Below are 18,807 nucleotides of genomic sequence, written 5' to 3' on the forward strand. Positions count from 1 at the left end.
CCATAGCTAAAACTTTATCGATATAACTGGACCGATGAGAAATAAACTTTGAGATTAATATGCATGTAGGTAGATTATATGAACATCTGAAATATTTTACAGTATGTATTAGAAAAGTAATATTATTGTGCAATTATCTTTCATCCAAGTTGGTAGTAGAACTTTTTATAAGGCAGCTTTTTATATGTAATAAACACAAATCATGCCTACCAATCTAATTATTAGAAGGAAGTCAGCATGGAAATGCTGCTAGCAGGCTAGTACTTACAGAGGAATCTCACTAGGCCAGAGTAAGTGAGAAATTATGTATTCTATGTATCTCATACATGTAAAAGTTTAATTTTTGTAAAGTTTTCTGAGATTAATTTTTTGTTACTTGTTATTTTTTTAACAACAAAGTAATGAAACCGCGAAGGACAAGCCACAGAGTAGTGGGAGATAACTGTACGTGTGGCTGAGTATTGTAAGTGCATGAGTAAGTAAGCCGGTCTATTATTATAAGCAATATGGTATTGCTAATGCATTTCGTTGAAGGTAAATAAAATTTATCCCTAATTGATTTTATTTTTTGCTTCAAACTTTTTATTTTAACAAAAGAGCTCAATGAGAATTTCCAATTTTTAGCCGCATTAAAATTATGAATACAGCTAACTTTCAAACTTTTCGATAATGTGAAAAAACAAATTATGGAATAGATTATGCAGTAAGTACTTGTTGGGTTTAATGTTACAGACATCAATCGCAGTGAAAAAGAGTAGGGAGTAGCACTAGAATATTTCATCAACTAAATGGAGTAAACTACATCTGAATTAGGTGTAGGCAAATTAACATATGAAAAAGTTATTGCTGCATAAAATTCGTAAAATTTTAGTAACACATTTAAAACTTAATAATCTAAATTTTTTTAAATGAGGATGTACAACACGCACGCAGAACAATTTATACGAAACAAATATAATGGGACAGTAGAACAATCCCACTTGAACAATTCTAAGCAAAGGCTACTAAGTTTAACAAAAGTCAACTGATGTCAATTAAGGTCAGCTAGGGTCAGTTACAGTCTAACGAATGAGAGTCTCAAACTCACCGAAATACTTTAGAAGTTTTGAAGAACTGCTCCTCGTAATCTTTAATGCTTTGAATGCTGTCATTTTGGCTGCCTTTTCCGGTGACAACAGCAAAATATCCAAGAGCCTTCATCGGGAACAATCGTCCATCTAGAATCTTTTTTATCTGCCAGAGAAAGAATAAAGTACTTAATTGTGTCTAGCAGTGCAGTAATATCTCTATAACAGAGTAGTAGTATCTCCATAACAGAGTAGTAGTATCTCTATAACAGAGTAGTAATATCTCTACAACAGAGTAGTAGTATCTCTATAACAGAGTAGTAGTATCTCTATAACAGAGTAGTAGTATCTCTATAACAGAGTAGTAATATCTCTATAACAGAGTAGTAGTATCTCTATAACAGAGTAGTAGTATCTCTATAACAGAGTAGTAGTATCTCTATAACAGTGTAGTAGTATCTCTATAACAGAGTAGTAGTATCTCTATAACAGAGTAGTAGCATCTCTATAACAGAGTAATAGTATCTCTATAACAGAGTAGTAGTATCTCTATAACAGAGTAGTAGTATCTCTATAACAGAGTAGTAGTATCTCTATAACAGTGTAGTAGTATCTCTATAACAGAGTAGTAGCATCTCTATAACAGAGTAGTAGTATCTCTATAACAGAGTAGTAGTATCTCTATAATAGAGTAGTAGTATCTCTGTAATAGAGTAGTAGTATCTCTACAACAGAGTAGTAGTATCTCTATAACAGAGTAGTAGTATCTCTATAACAGAGTAGTAGTATCTCTATAACAGAGTAGTAGTATCTCTATAACAAAGTAGTAGTATCTCTATAATAGAGTAGTAGTATCTCTATAACAGAGTAGTAGTATCTCTATAACAGAGTAGTAGTATCTCTATAACAGAGTAGTAGTATCTCTATAACAGAGTAGTAGTATCTCTACAACAGAGTAGTAGTATCTCTACAACAGAGTAGTAGTATCTCTATAACAGAGTAGTAGTATCGCTATAATAGAGTAGTAGTATCTCTATAACAGAGTAGTAGTATCTCTATAACAGAGTAGTAGTATCTCTATAACAGAGTAGTAGTATCTCTATAACAGAGTAGTAGTATCCCTATAACGGAGTAGTAGTATCTCTATAACAGAGTAGTAATATCTCTACAACAGAGTAGTAGTATCTCTATAACAGAGTAGTAGTATCTCTATAACAGAGTAGTAGTATCTCTATAATAGGGTAGTAGTATCTCTATAACAGAGTAGTAGTATCTCTACAACAGAGTAGTAGTATCTCTACAACAGAGTAGTAGTATCTCTATAACAGAGTAGTAGTATCTCTAACAGAGTAGTAGTAAAAGGTAACAGAGTAGTATTGTGACTCACTCAGAGTACCAGCTTGACGAGCGCCAAGTGCTGTAGCTGTACATCGATGTAGCTGGAGCAAGAAAGTTTCAATCGAAAATTGTCTAATTTTAGATGCATATGTATTTTATATATATATAAATAAAAATATTTCCATTTATATAAATATACATATTTGACATGGATTAAAAATACTTTATATAGGCCAAACATTCATTAGAATGACGCCATAAGCACAAGGCCCATTAAGATATCAGCCCTCAAAGAGCATAATCATTAATCTTGCTGATAGATATGCTTTTACATTGCACAAAAAAGTTCATGGATAAAAACAAAGGATCATCAATAAAAAACTGCATACTCACTCTCTCAGGGTTACGTAGACTCGATTCGGCCATATCTACTTTAGTCAGCACAAAGATTGTCCTCTTTCCTTCCGTATCAATAGAGCTAACCAAATCAGTAACATTGCTTCTTTCCGCATCTATAGATCCATCTGCAAACATCTTGTCCAATAGAGGTGACTAACAATGGCAACAGACCACTAAGTCTGATATGCTGATTAGTTACTCTGATTAGATTTCTCGTTTGATCAACTTTCCTATCAGCCTCTTCACTGACAACTAGTTGTACTTCCAACGCCTGAACAAGATACAAAAAATCATGTTTGGGTCTTATAAATTTTGTGACAAACTTTAAAAACACTTGTCCTTTAAAAGGTCAGTTTCAACCTTGTAATGGTAGTGACCCTTTTGCTATGTCCAAATCTAGCACAAAAAACAAAACCTTTGTGATTTTGTTTTTAAAAATTCAATAAGATCAGTACTTTATAAACATTCATAGCTTCCACTCAAACATATTTGCATTAGCAAAATTTTTGCACATAAATATTCATTCAGATTTGAATTACGGCAATTGTCTAGGTATGGTATGCTTTGAAGCTGTCACAGTCCTTACACCGAGCTGCTACGCTTGTTCATTTATCACCGTCTTACTAATAATATTCCGTCTTCGGCATTTACAATAAATTAATAACACCATCTGAATTATTATAATATTGATAGTCAAAAGATTATTGACCACTGCGCAACAAAAGAAAGTTTTTGATTTTGGTTTCAAAATCAAGTTGTGTGTTGACCCTTTTTTCTGTCTATTCTAGTAAGGACCGGTTTTCTTTAGCTTATGACATAACACAATGACCATCAGATAATCATATTTTATCGTTAATCATAGACAAACACGTTGCCGAAAATATTTATGATTTAATAACACTGATATCGTCTTCCTGTGTTACTAGGTGATGGCTTGATAAACTTATACCATAAAATGACAGTATTTCGGCCCACGGAGCCGATAGAAAACGTTTATGTTGTTTTCCCAGCAAAATGGTTAACAATTGCTAGGCTGAGCCAAAGGAGTGATTGTGACTGTCGCAAGTGATACGGAGGCATCGTCAAGTAAGCTGAAGCTGTAGTACTACGTTGGCAATGACCGGCTTGCTATTCATGCAGGGAACATGGCCCAAAATAAGTTGAACTTCTGACAAATTGACCTCGCTAACACATAAAGCCGTGGTATTTCTCTGTTGACCCGAGGTGTTTCCCCAGATTAGCGCTTTTTACTGGCTCCACGACGCCTCCATCTACAGTAAACCCTCTCTACCTCGCGGTTCACCTTTCCGGCGATAAAAATATTCATTAAAAACTAAATAACATGAATAAAACATGAAAAATACCTCAATCTTTCTCATACTCTGGCCCTGTGAGATCTCTCCATGAACATCATTGTACTAGCAGCGATCATATCCGAGAGTTATTATTAGACATGTGACTTCTTGTTCACAGCGAACCCAATTAATCACACAAATATTAGGACTAGATAAAGTACATAGTAGTGCACTACTGCATCCTCTACTTTAAAAAACTGAGACTTGAAGTTGAAATATAAAATGAAAACCAATCAAGAAAACTTCAATTTACTTACATATTATATAGGAAATAAATACAATATGTTTAGAAATCGGTTTCTGTGTTCTGGTGCTAAAATTATGACTCATACTTTAAAAATTAGTTTCCATTTTGCGGATTTTCACTCTTGGTGGAGAGCACGAGCCCCTGATGACCCGCCAAAAAGTAAGGAATTACTGTGTTGTAATAATAAGTGAGGGTGCAATAACTGTAGCAGTTATCCATGTGGTGGTGTCAGGGCTGGAAGCCTGAATTACCGAAAATCGAAGTTTTGCAACTTGAATTTGCGCTTTCATTTCTCAGCTTCATTGTTCGTAAATGCATTTTGTTATCCAAACGTGCTAACCGCCATATTTATTCCTTGACGACCATTTGCACCAGATTTTAGCAACATTTGGGCTAATATTTCCGAATGAGTTTTTTCCTTGATCATTATTGTCTAGGCAGGATCTACCTTGAAAATGTAACACAACAAATCGGCAACGTCAGTTCAGGGCTACACGTTAACGACTTATCTCATGTACTTGAAATTACATTTATGTCACAAGAACAGTGACTTAAATTTTTTTAATTGACAATAGGCAATAAGCATTTTCATAAGAAACACACTCGTACATTGCAACTGCCATTATGCCAGAAACCAGTTTTAGAGACAATGTTGCCAAAACAAAATACATGCAAACTAGAGGCACTTTCCAAAATAACTGTTTTTTTTAAATCCAGTCCGTAAATTCTTATAATTAAAAAAATGGCATGATGCCTTGGGTCTGCTTATTGCAAAAAATTTCATTCATATGACTTTAACGAGAGTTTCACATATTTCATTTTCAAACATGACTAATGTGAGCCAGTCCGCAAGCCCTTAATACCCTCCCTTTAAGGATGAGCTTGCACATAATTTTAGTGTATTTTATCAGAGGGCCTGTGTATTTTGCTACCATTTGTGATTGTTTTTAACGTTTGAGGTGATCTGACTACCAGGATGTTTTAAGATTAAAGTCGACTAAACTTGATCACAGTTAAAATGCTCAGATCAAGTGAAAGTGTGACTATGATGTCTATAGTTGCAAAGAGACCGAACAGAAACGCGTGGCGCTGCAACTTGAAAGCAACAGCCCATATCAACTAAAGCAACTAGTGATGTCAATTTGTATGTATTTTTCTTCTGAGCGCTTTAACCACAGGTCAAGTTTTGTGGATTTTAACCTTGAAACATCCTGGCAGTCAAATCACCTCAAACATTAAAAACAATCACAAATGATAAAAAAATACCGATACTTTCTGATAAAATCTACAAAAACTTCGTGTAAGTTCTACCTTTACAAAAGTACAAAAAGATTCGTCCGATATGGTCCCCCTTAGCATTCATCAACTTAACATGAAAAGGATTCAGTTACCACCAAGTCCATACTGTCTGTTAACTAAGGGTATACTCTACTTGTAGGCCAGTTAGTTTACTAACCTTGAATGCAGAGGATAATGGCATTGGGATTCTCCATGTACTTCCGACAGAGGGCTTGTATAGAGCGCTTGGTGTCTGTTGCCATTCCGGTTGTCACAGTCTGCCAAAATATACCCATCAACATAATATGTCTGCCACTCGTCAGCAAAATATAATGAGCATTACATTTACCACTCATGAGTGAACTATAAACCATCAATCACCATGGTTATGGTTAGAGTTTATAAGATGACAGCACAATTTATTCCTTTCATTCGAATTTCTTATTTGTTGATAAAACATCTATTTCTACAGCCTTTTACAGACTGATAATTCTATCCACCTATTCTTTATGAAGTACTATCTAGTTTCACACATTCTCGATAAAAAGGCTTCAAATGAGAGCTAGAGTACAATTAACTCTTTCACTACAAAATTTGTGGCTCGCTATGACGGAATTACTTCATGATGAAAAATCTTTGCTGGTCTAAACACAGTATTTTTTCTGTAAAAGCTAGAGCTTATGCCATAGATCTTTAATCTAAAGATCCTTGCAATCCACAGAAAATGCTGCGCAGGAATCAATGCATTTGACAAACAAATGTTAAGTTTAATATTTTTTTAGCTTGTTGAAACCGGCTGCAAGAAAAATGCTATCGGTTTTGCAGTTCGACCAAAATGCATATCCATATTGTATAATCTAATTGTCTAATTTTTATCTAGAAAATTGTATATAATATAAGATTGTATATAAAAATCCATACTTGTAGTTTGCTTGCTAGCTTGTCTGTCGTGTGTCATTAGTTGTTAACTACTTCACATTTAAAAACCTTTACAGTTGTTCTATTTTTTCTCCATATTCATTTGAACTGCACAAAAAACTCTTATCATAATATGATATGTAATAGTTAGAATGTTTTATATGTTAAATAAAAATAAACTTTCAGCTAGCATAAAATTATAGTGGTGAGAAATATTTCCACAAGCGGAAATACGTTTAGGTTGCTGTTTACAATTTTCTTTTCATCCATCCTGAACCAAAAATTAAAAAATTTAAACTATGATATTATTCTGTGAATTTGGGTTGAAAAAACTAACTGGTTCATTTTTTTGGCAAAATGGTATTCTAAAATATTCCAATATTCTAAAATTATTGTGCAAAATTGTAGGTTTATCTGTTAACTATGTGATCAGTGATCAATGTTTTTGTATAAGTACAACGGCCACACATTATGAAAACTTTTCGGCAAAATGAACGACATACACGAGCCATTATACATTACCAGGCAATGAGATGATGAAGTGTTTAAAGTATTGTGTCGGGTACCTATTAAGTAGCTTTCAACCTATTGCCAAGGATCCACCATGAACCTCTATTGTTCCACTTAGAACCAGCCACTTTGTTCAAACATGAAATAATATACAGTGCACACTCAGGATACGATTACACTGATAGATGATTTTTTCGCCTTACAGAGTGGACATGATGATTTTTTCACCTCAACATATGAATCTTATTTCACCATCCGAATTCAACAAAATTTTCGCCCGAGTTCAAATTTGGCAGTCGGTGTGCTTATTACGTACGTCGAAATAACAAAAACGCCGAAAAGCTGTTCGCCAAAAATATTTTCACAATGCCTGAAAGAGATACGATAACCGATTTCTCTCACTTCAGCATTTCCTGTGTGAAAAAGCGATAAATGTTTTCTTTTTAAAACCAGCAGCAAAGGTGAAGTTGCAATTCCTACATATAGAAGGTCAGTGGTCAGACAACTTCTCTTAACCTGCTAACAAAAATCCCCTTCATTACATATTAAACAGAACATTTTCGGAACAGCATCGCTCGGGCTTTCTTGGTAAATTAGGTTGAAAAATGTTTTAACAGGTCTGCTGAAAGTTATAGTAAAAACGAAGACAGAAACTGATAGGTGATAAAATTTTAGTAATAAAAAGTTGAAATTTAGTAAAATAGTTAAAAATACATACCCCACTCGAACTTAGTTTTAAGTGTGTGTTTTTAGTAAGCTAAACTTTTTTGAAGCGAATTCAAAGTTTATGTTATACGTACGCAGGTGTTGAGGGTAATAATTATCTACGGTATGTAGTACTGCCCACAGCACTTTGTAATATCACCTTTTAATGCAGATCATAACCAATAAATACACTAGAATTACTGTAGGTAACTACAACTACTAAGGTTAACATACTATTTTGTTACTAATTTTAATACATACAGAACACATATACAATTTTTATGATTTCTACCAGGGAATGTTTGCAGTATATAATTACTATAGTTTCTACACCCATCCATACGATTTTTTCACCATACGATGCCAACCCTGGAACGGATTAAAATCGTATCCTGAGGGTGCACTGTAAAGGCTTTCCATAGCGAAAGTGTTAACATAATACGCACCGAAATGACTCCTGGCAGATCTACCAGCACCATTCTCTGCAGCCCTGGTCCCTTCACAGTCATTGATATTACATCTGAACTTATTGTCTGTCCTTGACCTACACTGTTTCTCATTCGTCCCTCAACTTCCCTCCGTAGTGCTGCCAGCTACATTCAAGAAAATCTATGACAATGAAGCTAAACTAAATGATGACGATTGTTGAGAAACAGAAGGTTCTCCTTGACGAACTCTCATAAGCTATTTGCCATCGCAGGTGACGACAGAATAGCAACAAACAGAAGAGAACGTGAATAAATCTGAACCAATGAGGATCATCTCATCCCCGGAATTGTAGATCAAAGAATTCTAGTTCAAACGAATTTATTAGCAAATACAACTTGAATAAACCATGTGACAAGGCTGGATATACTTGAAATGAAGTTATGCGACAAAGCTAGACATGCAGGTACATTGAAATCTTGAGATAAAGTGGATATTCGTGTATTCGAAACTAGTTCAATATTAACTAGCTTAATATTGAATGCTTCTCTGCAAAGAAAGTGAAAAATCAAATGTTCCTCAAAATCATTTAGGAAATTCATCAAGGCTAAATACATATTGTCAAGGAAAACCACTACAAGAAGGCAAGCAAAAGCTATGATTGTGAAGAGCTGTCTATAAGAACACCTAGCAACATCTCAAAACTTATGGAACTTATGCTAAAATGAAATACTAACATTATTTCATTTCACTATAGGTTCCAGGAGAGGGAAAGAGAGAGTGATTCTTCAACTCTTTCGCTACCGCATTAAATTCTGACCGAACGATTATTCTGCCCAAATTAATTCAAACGGATTTTTGAAAAACCAATATACCGCTAGTATTTAAACAATATCTCGAAAATAAAAACAGATATCGTTTTACTGTAAAATGCATCTTATTAAGAAAAACATTCTCTACAAAATAAGTATAAATTTTTTTAGTAAATCCTACTCGCAATTTTTCTGATGCTTTCTTTGCGTTGAACTAACGCGGTGTGTTTCTTATTGCCATGATGATAATGATCTGGTTTTGTCGTTTTGAAAAACAATTATAAATGGAATTGTTGAGCCAAAAAATTTCCAATTGGTTGTTGTTGTTCCGATTGAACAAGGTTGTTTCATTGAAGACAAAATTTGATTAGTCTAGCTAATGTGTAGGCTTCGTAATAAAAAAGAAAAGTAAAACTTTATTGATAAGCCGATACATCGGCTTACGGTCTATACTTATATTACTGCGAAAGCCGATACATCGGCTTGCAGTACCGAAAGAGTTAAGACTATCTACAAGATTCTCGTTATTCAAATGGAGCTCGAGAACTGGCACTGACTTCTAACCCTTTACATTTTATGGAATTTATGTACAAAACAAAAAATTAACATAACTTTTTTACAATATGTGAAATTTACATTATAGAAGGTGTACGTTATGGGAATGCCTACTGTACTATATTGTTCGTCGTAATCTCCATCATTAAATCCCACTTTCTCCTTGTGTGTGGCCTGTGCACACGCGGGTTTCTGCATGTGTGTCTGTGAGTCTGAAATTTCCGTATTTTTTGGTGATTTCATCCGAACTTCCCAAATTTTTACTCCTTGCCTTCCACCACGTCAACAAAATCATTTAACTACAAAACTGAGTGACGAGAGGTGTTTTGCTTGAGAGGTGTCATATGTCGCATGCAGTGTATCATGCATAGTGTGTGGTGAATGATGTGTGATGCATTGCGTGTCTTGTCTGTTAGTCTGCGTAAACTCTATGCACTTCCACATTTTCTGCCCAATTTCATCCAATCACACGCATATGCGCCATGCCTTCCTCTAGGTCCTCAAAAATATGCGATTTTAAAACTTGATCTGATTCCTGAGAACCAGCCCCTAAACACCCTCAAAAAATAAATCCCGAGGTTCTTCGGGCTTACTGCTGTGTCCCGATAATCTTTAAAAAATTAACTCGCTGTGGAAAGACATGGATCGAACAATCGAACAAAAACTAACAGGAAACCAACCTCTGACTCCTTCGTCAGGTCAAACTCTCGCGGACTGTCCCTGAACTTAGCCACATGAAACGGACCTTCGCTCAAGGTTACCATGACTGGAGACCTCGTCATCATCTCCCCTGAACCTCTTGGGAATATTCGAGCTTGCGCAATCATTTCAAGTACGCTTGTCTGAAATTAAGACAAACAGTTTAAACAAACACAACTTATAAAGTAGGCGTGGCTTTCACCACTTTAATCCTGTCAAACATGCGCTAATCTCTCGCTACTTGTGACATCCTCACTCATACCTCTGAAAAGCACTCAACCTTCAAAATTGCCCCATGTACCTAAGAAAAACATCAATGATTAATAAAAAAGTGAGTTAGTTTAGTATGTATTTTAGTTATCACATTTCACGGGGGAATGGTCGCCTGTCCCAATTAACTACGAAAACTGAGGGGTTACTGTACTTTCTAAAACATTGTTGAAGGTTATTAGTTGTTATTTTCAGTTGGTTAAAACTTTCCTAGCAGAGCACCTTAAAAGATGGAAAATAAGTCTCATGGAGAATTTTAATTATAAAAAATGACCACCAAAACTTTTAGCATAGAGAACTAAATGCTCTTTACACTTCTCATTGCCAACAACCAATCATATGCATTAAAAGAAATTGGAAAACATCTTTGAACATTACAATGACGTCATAGGCCAGATACTCTACTGGTTCAATGTGCTATGTTGAATTTACCTTGGCACACAATGCATAATGTATTCCATCGCGTGTTAAAATGTGACAATAGAAAAGAGTCTCATCTTAACAAATACAGTGAAAGCCTTTTATTCTGTGACTTAAAATTCTGCCAATTAACTGTTTTCTAATCATGCACCAAATACTTGTGATTTCGTAAAACATTTAAATGCAGTTCAAATAATATAAAGGTTTTTGTAGGCTGGTACAGTCATACCTTGACATGCAGGCTTAATGTGTTCCGAGAATAATATGTCAATTTTCTTGTATCTCAAAGCTATATTTGCTATATAAGATAATGAAATACAAATTAATTCATTCCCATCCTCTAAAAAAAGATCTTAAAACAGGATATAAACATGTTTAATTAATTGTTCCAATTGACTCCTAAGCTCACAAAACAACAAATACCTATCTAGTGGTAATGGTTTGCAAAAGAATGTAACATTATTATGTGCAGTACTGCATATAGTTCGTATTCTAAAACAGACAGTCGTGGATAACAGCGGCGTGAGACTGTTTCGTTTTGCTTCTATCTCTAATTTTTAATCTCTAATATGTTGTGGCACTCAGATGTCGAGGTATGATTGTATACTAGATGTGTCCTTCATACGCACATTCCCTAAAGTAGCTACTTCACAGCAACACGTTCACTACGCTACAGTTTTGCGATGCTACATAACATAAACTTTAAATTTAACTTAAATGGATATAGTTTACTAAACACAAACTTAAAAATAAATTTAAATTTTACGCTAATCTTAATTTTAATTTCGTTTTCATTTATCTATTATTTTCTTCTAGCTGGGCACTTTTTGCCTTGCGTTCCCTATCACGCAAAGATTGAGGGGTCATTGTTCTCGAAAGCTCCTTTCCGCATACTTGGCCACCTAGCAGCCACATAGAGAACCATCTTGTATACTCGTATCTCAAACCTGTCTTGTATCTCAAGGCAAAACCTTGCTCAAAATTTTGTTTTTATCTCAAATTTCTCGTATGTTGGGGCAGTTGTATGTTAAGGTATGATTGTAGCCTATATTGTATGTGTCCTTCCTATGTACATTCCTTAACATAGCTGCTTGTAAAGGTGGTGCATAACAAACCTATGTACATCTAGTACTCTTGTTGATACAATGATAACCCCGATGCCATTATTCTCTGCATTCAAAGTTGGTATAACCAACCCAATTTGTGTGCTAGAATTTTAAAGTAACTTAAATACAGAAAATCATATACCTGCTACATCGTGAAAGGTATAATGCAACAACACAAAAAAGACTTACTAGTGTACATAAAAACGATTCAAATATTTGGTTCAGCATTCTGCTTCTTGATTTACAGACTAGATGAATGCCTAGTGTTGCACGAGTAATAAAAAAGGTTTTGCCATGGACAATTTATTTTTAATTAGCTAAGTTTCATAACCCAATGAATTTGAGTAGCTTTAGGTCTTATTTAAGCACTCAAATAAGAGCCATTATTATGACTTGAGCCAGTGTTAGGGAAAAAGATTGCGTCATGATCTTTAAGCGTGCTAGGTAAGGCTTGAGTATTTTAACCAATTGGCATTAAAGATTGTCCGATGTAATAAGTATGATCTACTAGGGCATTGTACAGCAATGCAATCACATGGCCTACTGGTTTAGCGGGCCTGTCTGCAGATCTGTAGGCGCATTTTCAACTCCAAAAACTATCGCTATAACTGAACACATGTAGGACTGACACTAAGATTTATGTATGTTAAATGAACTTTCACAAAATTTAAGTAGATTTTATTAGAAAGTATTGATATTGTTTTATCATTTGCGATTGTTTTTGATGTTTGAGGTGATCTGACTGCCAGAGGGTTTTAAGACTAAAATCAACAAAACGCGATCACAGTTAAAATTCGGCTTAAAACTCGGTGAAAAACAATCGCAGATGGTAGAAAAATACTGATACTTTTTGATAGAATCTACTAAAATTTTGTGTAAGTTCACCTTTAAACTTATTTCTATAGTAACAATGCTGCTGTCGCGAAGACAAGAGGCCAAAACAATGCTTCTAGATAATATTGACTCATACAGCCTAGGAGAGAAAACGTTTGTTTTATGAATCTAGTTTTTAATCTAAGAAGCTTGTAGATTAATAGCTTTTTTGAGCTGTTAGAACTATGGTCAGAGTTATGTTAATCCCATCCTTGTCCTGCCCACCCTCTTCCATGTAAGAAATGAGTCCATTAATACATGTAAGTCTGGAAGGCGTGGAAGGAGTAAAAGGTGAAGGGAAAAGCAGCAAGGATCATCTGCATCTACCACATTGTGCTTTAGGAATCGTAAGAGAATCTCTAGATCCTGAATCTCTATTAATAACTCCTCCTTTGTCTTCATGAGTGTGTCTGTCTGTTAGTCTGGGTAAACGCTTTCACATTTCTTTTCAATTTTCTTTTCACATTTTTTTGATGATTTCGTCCAAATTTCATATGCATGTGCTTCACGTCTTGACCCAGTCACCAAAAATATTTGGTTTCTCAAACACTCATCTGATTAAAAACCCAAGCATGCACCTTCATATGCATCAAGGAGAACTACCCTCAATGAACACATTTATGGATTGTCATCGTGACAACAGGGTAGCGATTTGCATTAAAATCTGCCCGAGTACTGTGAGATATTTGATTAAAAATAAAAGGTATTAATGCTAGTAGCGGCTGAAGTATAATTGACTAACACACCACAGATGAATAGGATGCTAGTAGCGGCTGAAGTATAATAATTGACTAACATATTACAGATGAACAGGAATAGCAACTCCCCAGTACTGTAATCCCTCGCGGTAAGTGAAAAATAGCGAAATAGAAACTAATATTTTAAATTATATATAAATATTTTAACACCAGAAGACTTGAACTTTTTTCTAAACCAATTGTATTTATTTCCAATATTATACTGTAAGTAAATTGAAGTTATCTTGATTAACTTTCAGTTTATATCTCAGCTTCAGTCCCCGTATTTTAAGCCAGAGAATACATTTACGTAGTACATGCGTAGTTGGTATTTAATTTGGTCTGAATATTCGTACTTGTGATTAACTGGGTTCATTGTTAAAAGGAAGTTGCAGATTTGTAAATGTATTTTATGTATGTATATTTATGTATTTTATTGTTTCAATGTTTTTTTAAGTAATTTTCTTTCATGTTTTCTTTTTTAATGAACATTTTTTAACCGCAAAGTACTAGGACTGCAAAAGGTGACCTGGGAAGTAGCAAGGGATGACTGTACATGATTTAAAGGGCAACTCAAACAAACACGACACAAGTCTCCAAGGATATCTTAAACAAACCTTGCCAGATGACTGATCGCCAACGACGACTACCCTAGGTAGATGGTCGTGTGTATCGTAGGTGGTGTCGTATACTGACAGCTCATCAAGTACCTCCGAGTACATGTCTATAGCTGACCTTCTCATTGACCTCTTCAGTTTAGGGTCTGCGGGTGAAGTGCTGTCTCTTCGTAAAAGTATTTGCCTTCTCAGCTCTCGGTTGTCTTTCTCCAGTCTGTCAATCTCGCGCTGATACTGAATCTGAGAAAGTAGAGTGCACAGAATATTTTATTATTTAAAGATAAAATTACACAAATTTTTTGTAGATTTCATCAGAAAATATCGGTATTTTTCTATCATCTGCGATTGTTTTCGATGTTTAAGGTGATCTGACTGGGAGTATGTTTCGAGATTAGAATCGAAAAATCCTAATCACGATTAGAAAACTGGCAAGAAAATACATGTGAAATGACATTATTAGTTGCTATAGTTGAGATCGGCTAACGTCTTAAAGTTCAAGCATTACGCGTTTCTATTCTGTCTGTCTCTTTGCAACTATACGCGTCATAGTCGCACTTTTGATTGATCTGAGCATTTTAATGATGATCACGTTTTATCAATTTTACTCTTAAAACATCCAGGCAATTAGCTCACCTTAAAAATCAAAAACATCTGCAAACCATGAAAAATACTGATACTTTGTGATAAAATTTACAAAAAATGTCTGTAAGTTCATCTCTACACAATATTCAATATTATTTAAAGACATTGACTATGAATCTTGCTTATACAGTTGAACCTTAACTTCCCATAGTGTACGACTCGATGGAATATAAAATTATAACAAATAGTTTATTCCACACGCAGGTAAATTCTGACATCTGACACTCAATGACATCTGACACTCAATGACATCTGACACCCAATGACATCTGACACTCAATGACATCTGACACTCAATGACATCTGACACTCAATGACATCTGACACTCAATGTTACTTGAAGCATCGAGTACTGAAAGTGCGAAAGGCTGAAGGTAAAGATTAGCAAAAACTATTTAGAACAAAAAAGAATAAAAAAATGTAACATAATTTAGCTTAAATTTCACCTAGAAATAGGTGCACCTAGAAACAGTGTATATTTTAACTCGAGTTCCAGTATTTCAGGAAGTGAATGCATGCATGAATTAGTATGGATTTTAGCTGGTCTAAATGCTTGTGCCTAACTAGGATTGTTGTGAGAACTCACATGTTTGTAAATATGAGAGAGGGGATAACTCACGGTTGTCACAATGCATAATTCATGAACAGCTTTAGCGATACGGCTGACCAGTGTAGAAAAATGAAAGGATTCAATTTCTAAAGGCATCATAAAAAATAAAAATGTGTTCAAACAGCACAAAAAGTAATTTTAAAAAATAATAAAATTTAATAGACAGTAAATTTTGAATGTTTTAATGAATATTTTCACCCCCGAAGTACTGAAGACACGGAAGTTGAAGTGCAAGATACCAAGGGATCACTGTATATACAATTAACTCTACAAAGGAAAACGTATAAGTGTTTTGTGTAGCTTAAAACTATCTCATGAAAATGACCTCGAGAAGTCAAGAGACAGAAAACCAGCAAATGCTTGTCAACCACCTGAAGTGCCATCAGTTCTTCTTGAATATCTTTGCTCTCCGCCCTCTCAGCGCTGGATCCACCACTTTCTGATGAATTCCTGCTTAGTGAATGGTTCACATCACCATCAGATGAGCCAGAGTCTGTACTATCTATAAGGCAACAGGCTCAGCTAAGCAAATGGATGAACAGAAAACTCCAAAACTGGCTAACAAAAACTATTCATTCAATATTTTAGAGCAACTGTAAAGGCACCAGACACCTAGCAATGATCAGTAGTGTGAATTGTTTTAGTATCTGTTTGCACTTTGACAAGGATGTTTAAGACCCGCCTATTCATGTAAGCGCAAAAAAATAGATAAAGTTCACCCTGCATTTTATTGGAAAATCTCTGAAAAAGATAAACTATCGAAATGCTAGCAGAACAAATTTAATTTAGTTGTTTAGTGAGTTCATGATATCTGATTGTTACATTCATGAGTGGTCAGCAATAGTGAGAGAGATCTACAAACTAATGCTGTCAACAGCTGGCAGCAGCCTTAAACTACAAGGATAGTCAGTTCTAATGATGCTAATTGTCTGCTCTCCACATTCTGTATGCCAAGGAGCGACATACTGTTATAATGTAACAGTGTAGGCCTACTTAAAATGAGTGCTCAATAAAATTGAATCAATTTCAAAGCTAAAATATCTCAAATGAATAAAAGAGAACACGTTGGTATTTAAAACCATCAATTACTAAAGAGTTCCATGCCTGTTGCACACTTGGGATAAAACAGTTAAAACATAACAGAACCACATATATGTATTGGCAGTGGCTACAAAATATCAGGTGAATAGCCAATAGTATTATATACATATAGCCAGTACCAATACGTATATAGATGATTCTATTGTTTTAACCGTTTTATCTAAAGAGTGTCAACAGGCATGAAACTATTCAGTAATAAATGGCTTTAAGTACCAAAGTTTTCTCTTGCATTTAATTGAGATATGTTAAAATAAGACATATAGAAAGCAGTGAGCAGACAATTCCTTGCAAACAACTACAATCAATATCACTTCTACAACATAAAATCTTTCCATTAGCACCTGTATGCTGCTCCCTTGCGGGAATCGCAGCCTCAAAATAGCCTTGACTGTGATAGATGGTGTTGTTTTAAAGAGTCTCACTATCATTTAGCGAGTTGAATTAATTTTATTCTCATTAGAGAAGAAAGTGTAGTGAAACTAGCACATACACACCCACACATCAAAGAGACTTTTATCAATTCACTTCTAGTAAAAGAAACCTTTTAGCAGTATGATGAAGACTAGAAGTGCTATCATTTTCACAAGTTGCCTTATACATCAGATTGGTAGAAACAGGCTGTAATTACTAATATGGCTATTTCCAATCATTATGTTATTTCCCAGCAAATACTGAAAATTTTGTTCAATCCATACTCTGGTCAGCTTTTTGTGAAGTACGCTAGACATCTGACAACCAGCCGAGAGCTCTCACTCCTAGAGCATGAAAGGCCATGAAACAAGCTTATTACAAAACTGAATGGCCCGTGTGTTTTAGTTCCAGTATCGCTCACTCTGACAATCGTCAGATATGAGTTAAATCGGCATTACACGGTTATATCGTTTATCGATTTCTCTTCAAATGGTGCCGATTTTTAAATCGTCTATTCTAAAAATCGTCATCAAACTATTAAATCGCCGTATCGTGAAGTTTTACTCTCTTCTCGAAAATAATGGTCTCACTATTTACATTCGTCTAATAAACAGCTGCACACAGTTAGAATGTATTGAAGGTCTAAAATAGCATAGCATGGTATAAGAGATATTAGTCTGTGTGGGAGAAAACTTGGCACAAAAACAGCAAAGAGGTGACTATAGAACAATTATAATAAAACAGTTTGAGCAGGTTTAGCAAAGATGCAAGCACTGGGCAAACATTCACAGATATGAAAATATCCTAAAAACTGGCCAACTTTGCTATATCTTATGGCTTAATATCTGCCTATATTTTGAAACCTCATCTCATAAGATGATTTTATAAGATACAATATCTCATAAGATTTAATAATATTTCAACCACTTCATAGGATGCAATATTTGAGCGAATATTTGTCTTGATGTGCAAGGAATTTTAAACCTGATATCCAAAGTTTTAGAAAAATTACAGTTTTACAAGTAAAGTTAAAAAAGCTAATGAAAATTTAAATAAAATATTAAATTTAATCGAAAAATTATAATTTTAATTATAAATGGTGTAAGGTAGAGTAAGTTATGTTATGTATTTCTGTCACTCAATTTCCCTCTGAACCTGTGCACTGGTTAACCTACACTTCTGCTGATGTGTCCTCAAGATAAAGTATTTTTAGTGATTATTACTTTAATTTAGTTTTTATGTACAATTTAGATTTTTACATTCAACTTTTTACACAGTTTTATATAATACATTTGTATTAATGGTACGTATGTTATTACTCGAGCTATTTATGAATTAAACAAAGTACTTTTATAAGAATATTTGGACAACATACAAGGACTTATAACATACAAGAACTTCAACATACAAAACAAATATTAAACAGCAATGTTCGTGCAGCCAATCAACAAAAGCTGATCACAACACCCGAAATCCTTTGCTCCAAATTTGCTTTAACCAGTGATTATTAATAATAAAACTTTTACTACTACGTTCCTCCTCAGGCGATATGTGGAAAAGTTCGAATAGTGCAGCAATTCCCAATTCGTATTTATTATTGAACTCACTACGACTGACGAGGGCAACCTCACACCCCCTTGTTTTGAATGAAACAAAAAAGGCTTAAACCATAATGGAAAACAGACATATTCGAAATATATTAAAACAGTGA

General features: G+C 34.6%; 1 protein-coding gene across 2 annotated transcripts in view; it reads right to left on the reverse strand.

The window, feature by feature from the left end:
• LOC137408588 (dynamin-like GTPase OPA1, mitochondrial) overlaps window positions 1-18,807 on the reverse strand; it is a 56,079-nt gene that overhangs the window by 29,324 nt on the left and 7,948 nt on the right. For both annotated transcript variants that reach the window (XM_068095171.1, XM_068095170.1), the window contains 7 exons: window positions 15,956-16,086; window positions 14,333-14,572; window positions 10,291-10,452; window positions 8,264-8,410; window positions 5,863-5,962; window positions 2,799-2,929; window positions 1,088-1,233 (listed from right to left, as the gene is read on the reverse strand). In XM_068095171.1, coding sequence (XP_067951272.1) covers window positions 1,088-1,233; window positions 2,799-2,929; window positions 5,863-5,962; window positions 8,264-8,410; window positions 10,291-10,452; window positions 14,333-14,572; window positions 15,956-16,086 — 1,057 coding nt within the window. The remainder of the gene's footprint in view (window positions 1-1,087; window positions 1,234-2,798; window positions 2,930-5,862; window positions 5,963-8,263; window positions 8,411-10,290; window positions 10,453-14,332; window positions 14,573-15,955; window positions 16,087-18,807) is intronic.

The sequence above is a fragment of the Watersipora subatra genome, chromosome 11 (genome assembly GCF_963576615.1).
Source record: "Watersipora subatra chromosome 11, tzWatSuba1.1, whole genome shotgun sequence".
Taxonomy (NCBI): Eukaryota; Metazoa; Bryozoa; class Gymnolaemata; order Cheilostomatida; family Watersiporidae; genus Watersipora; species Watersipora subatra.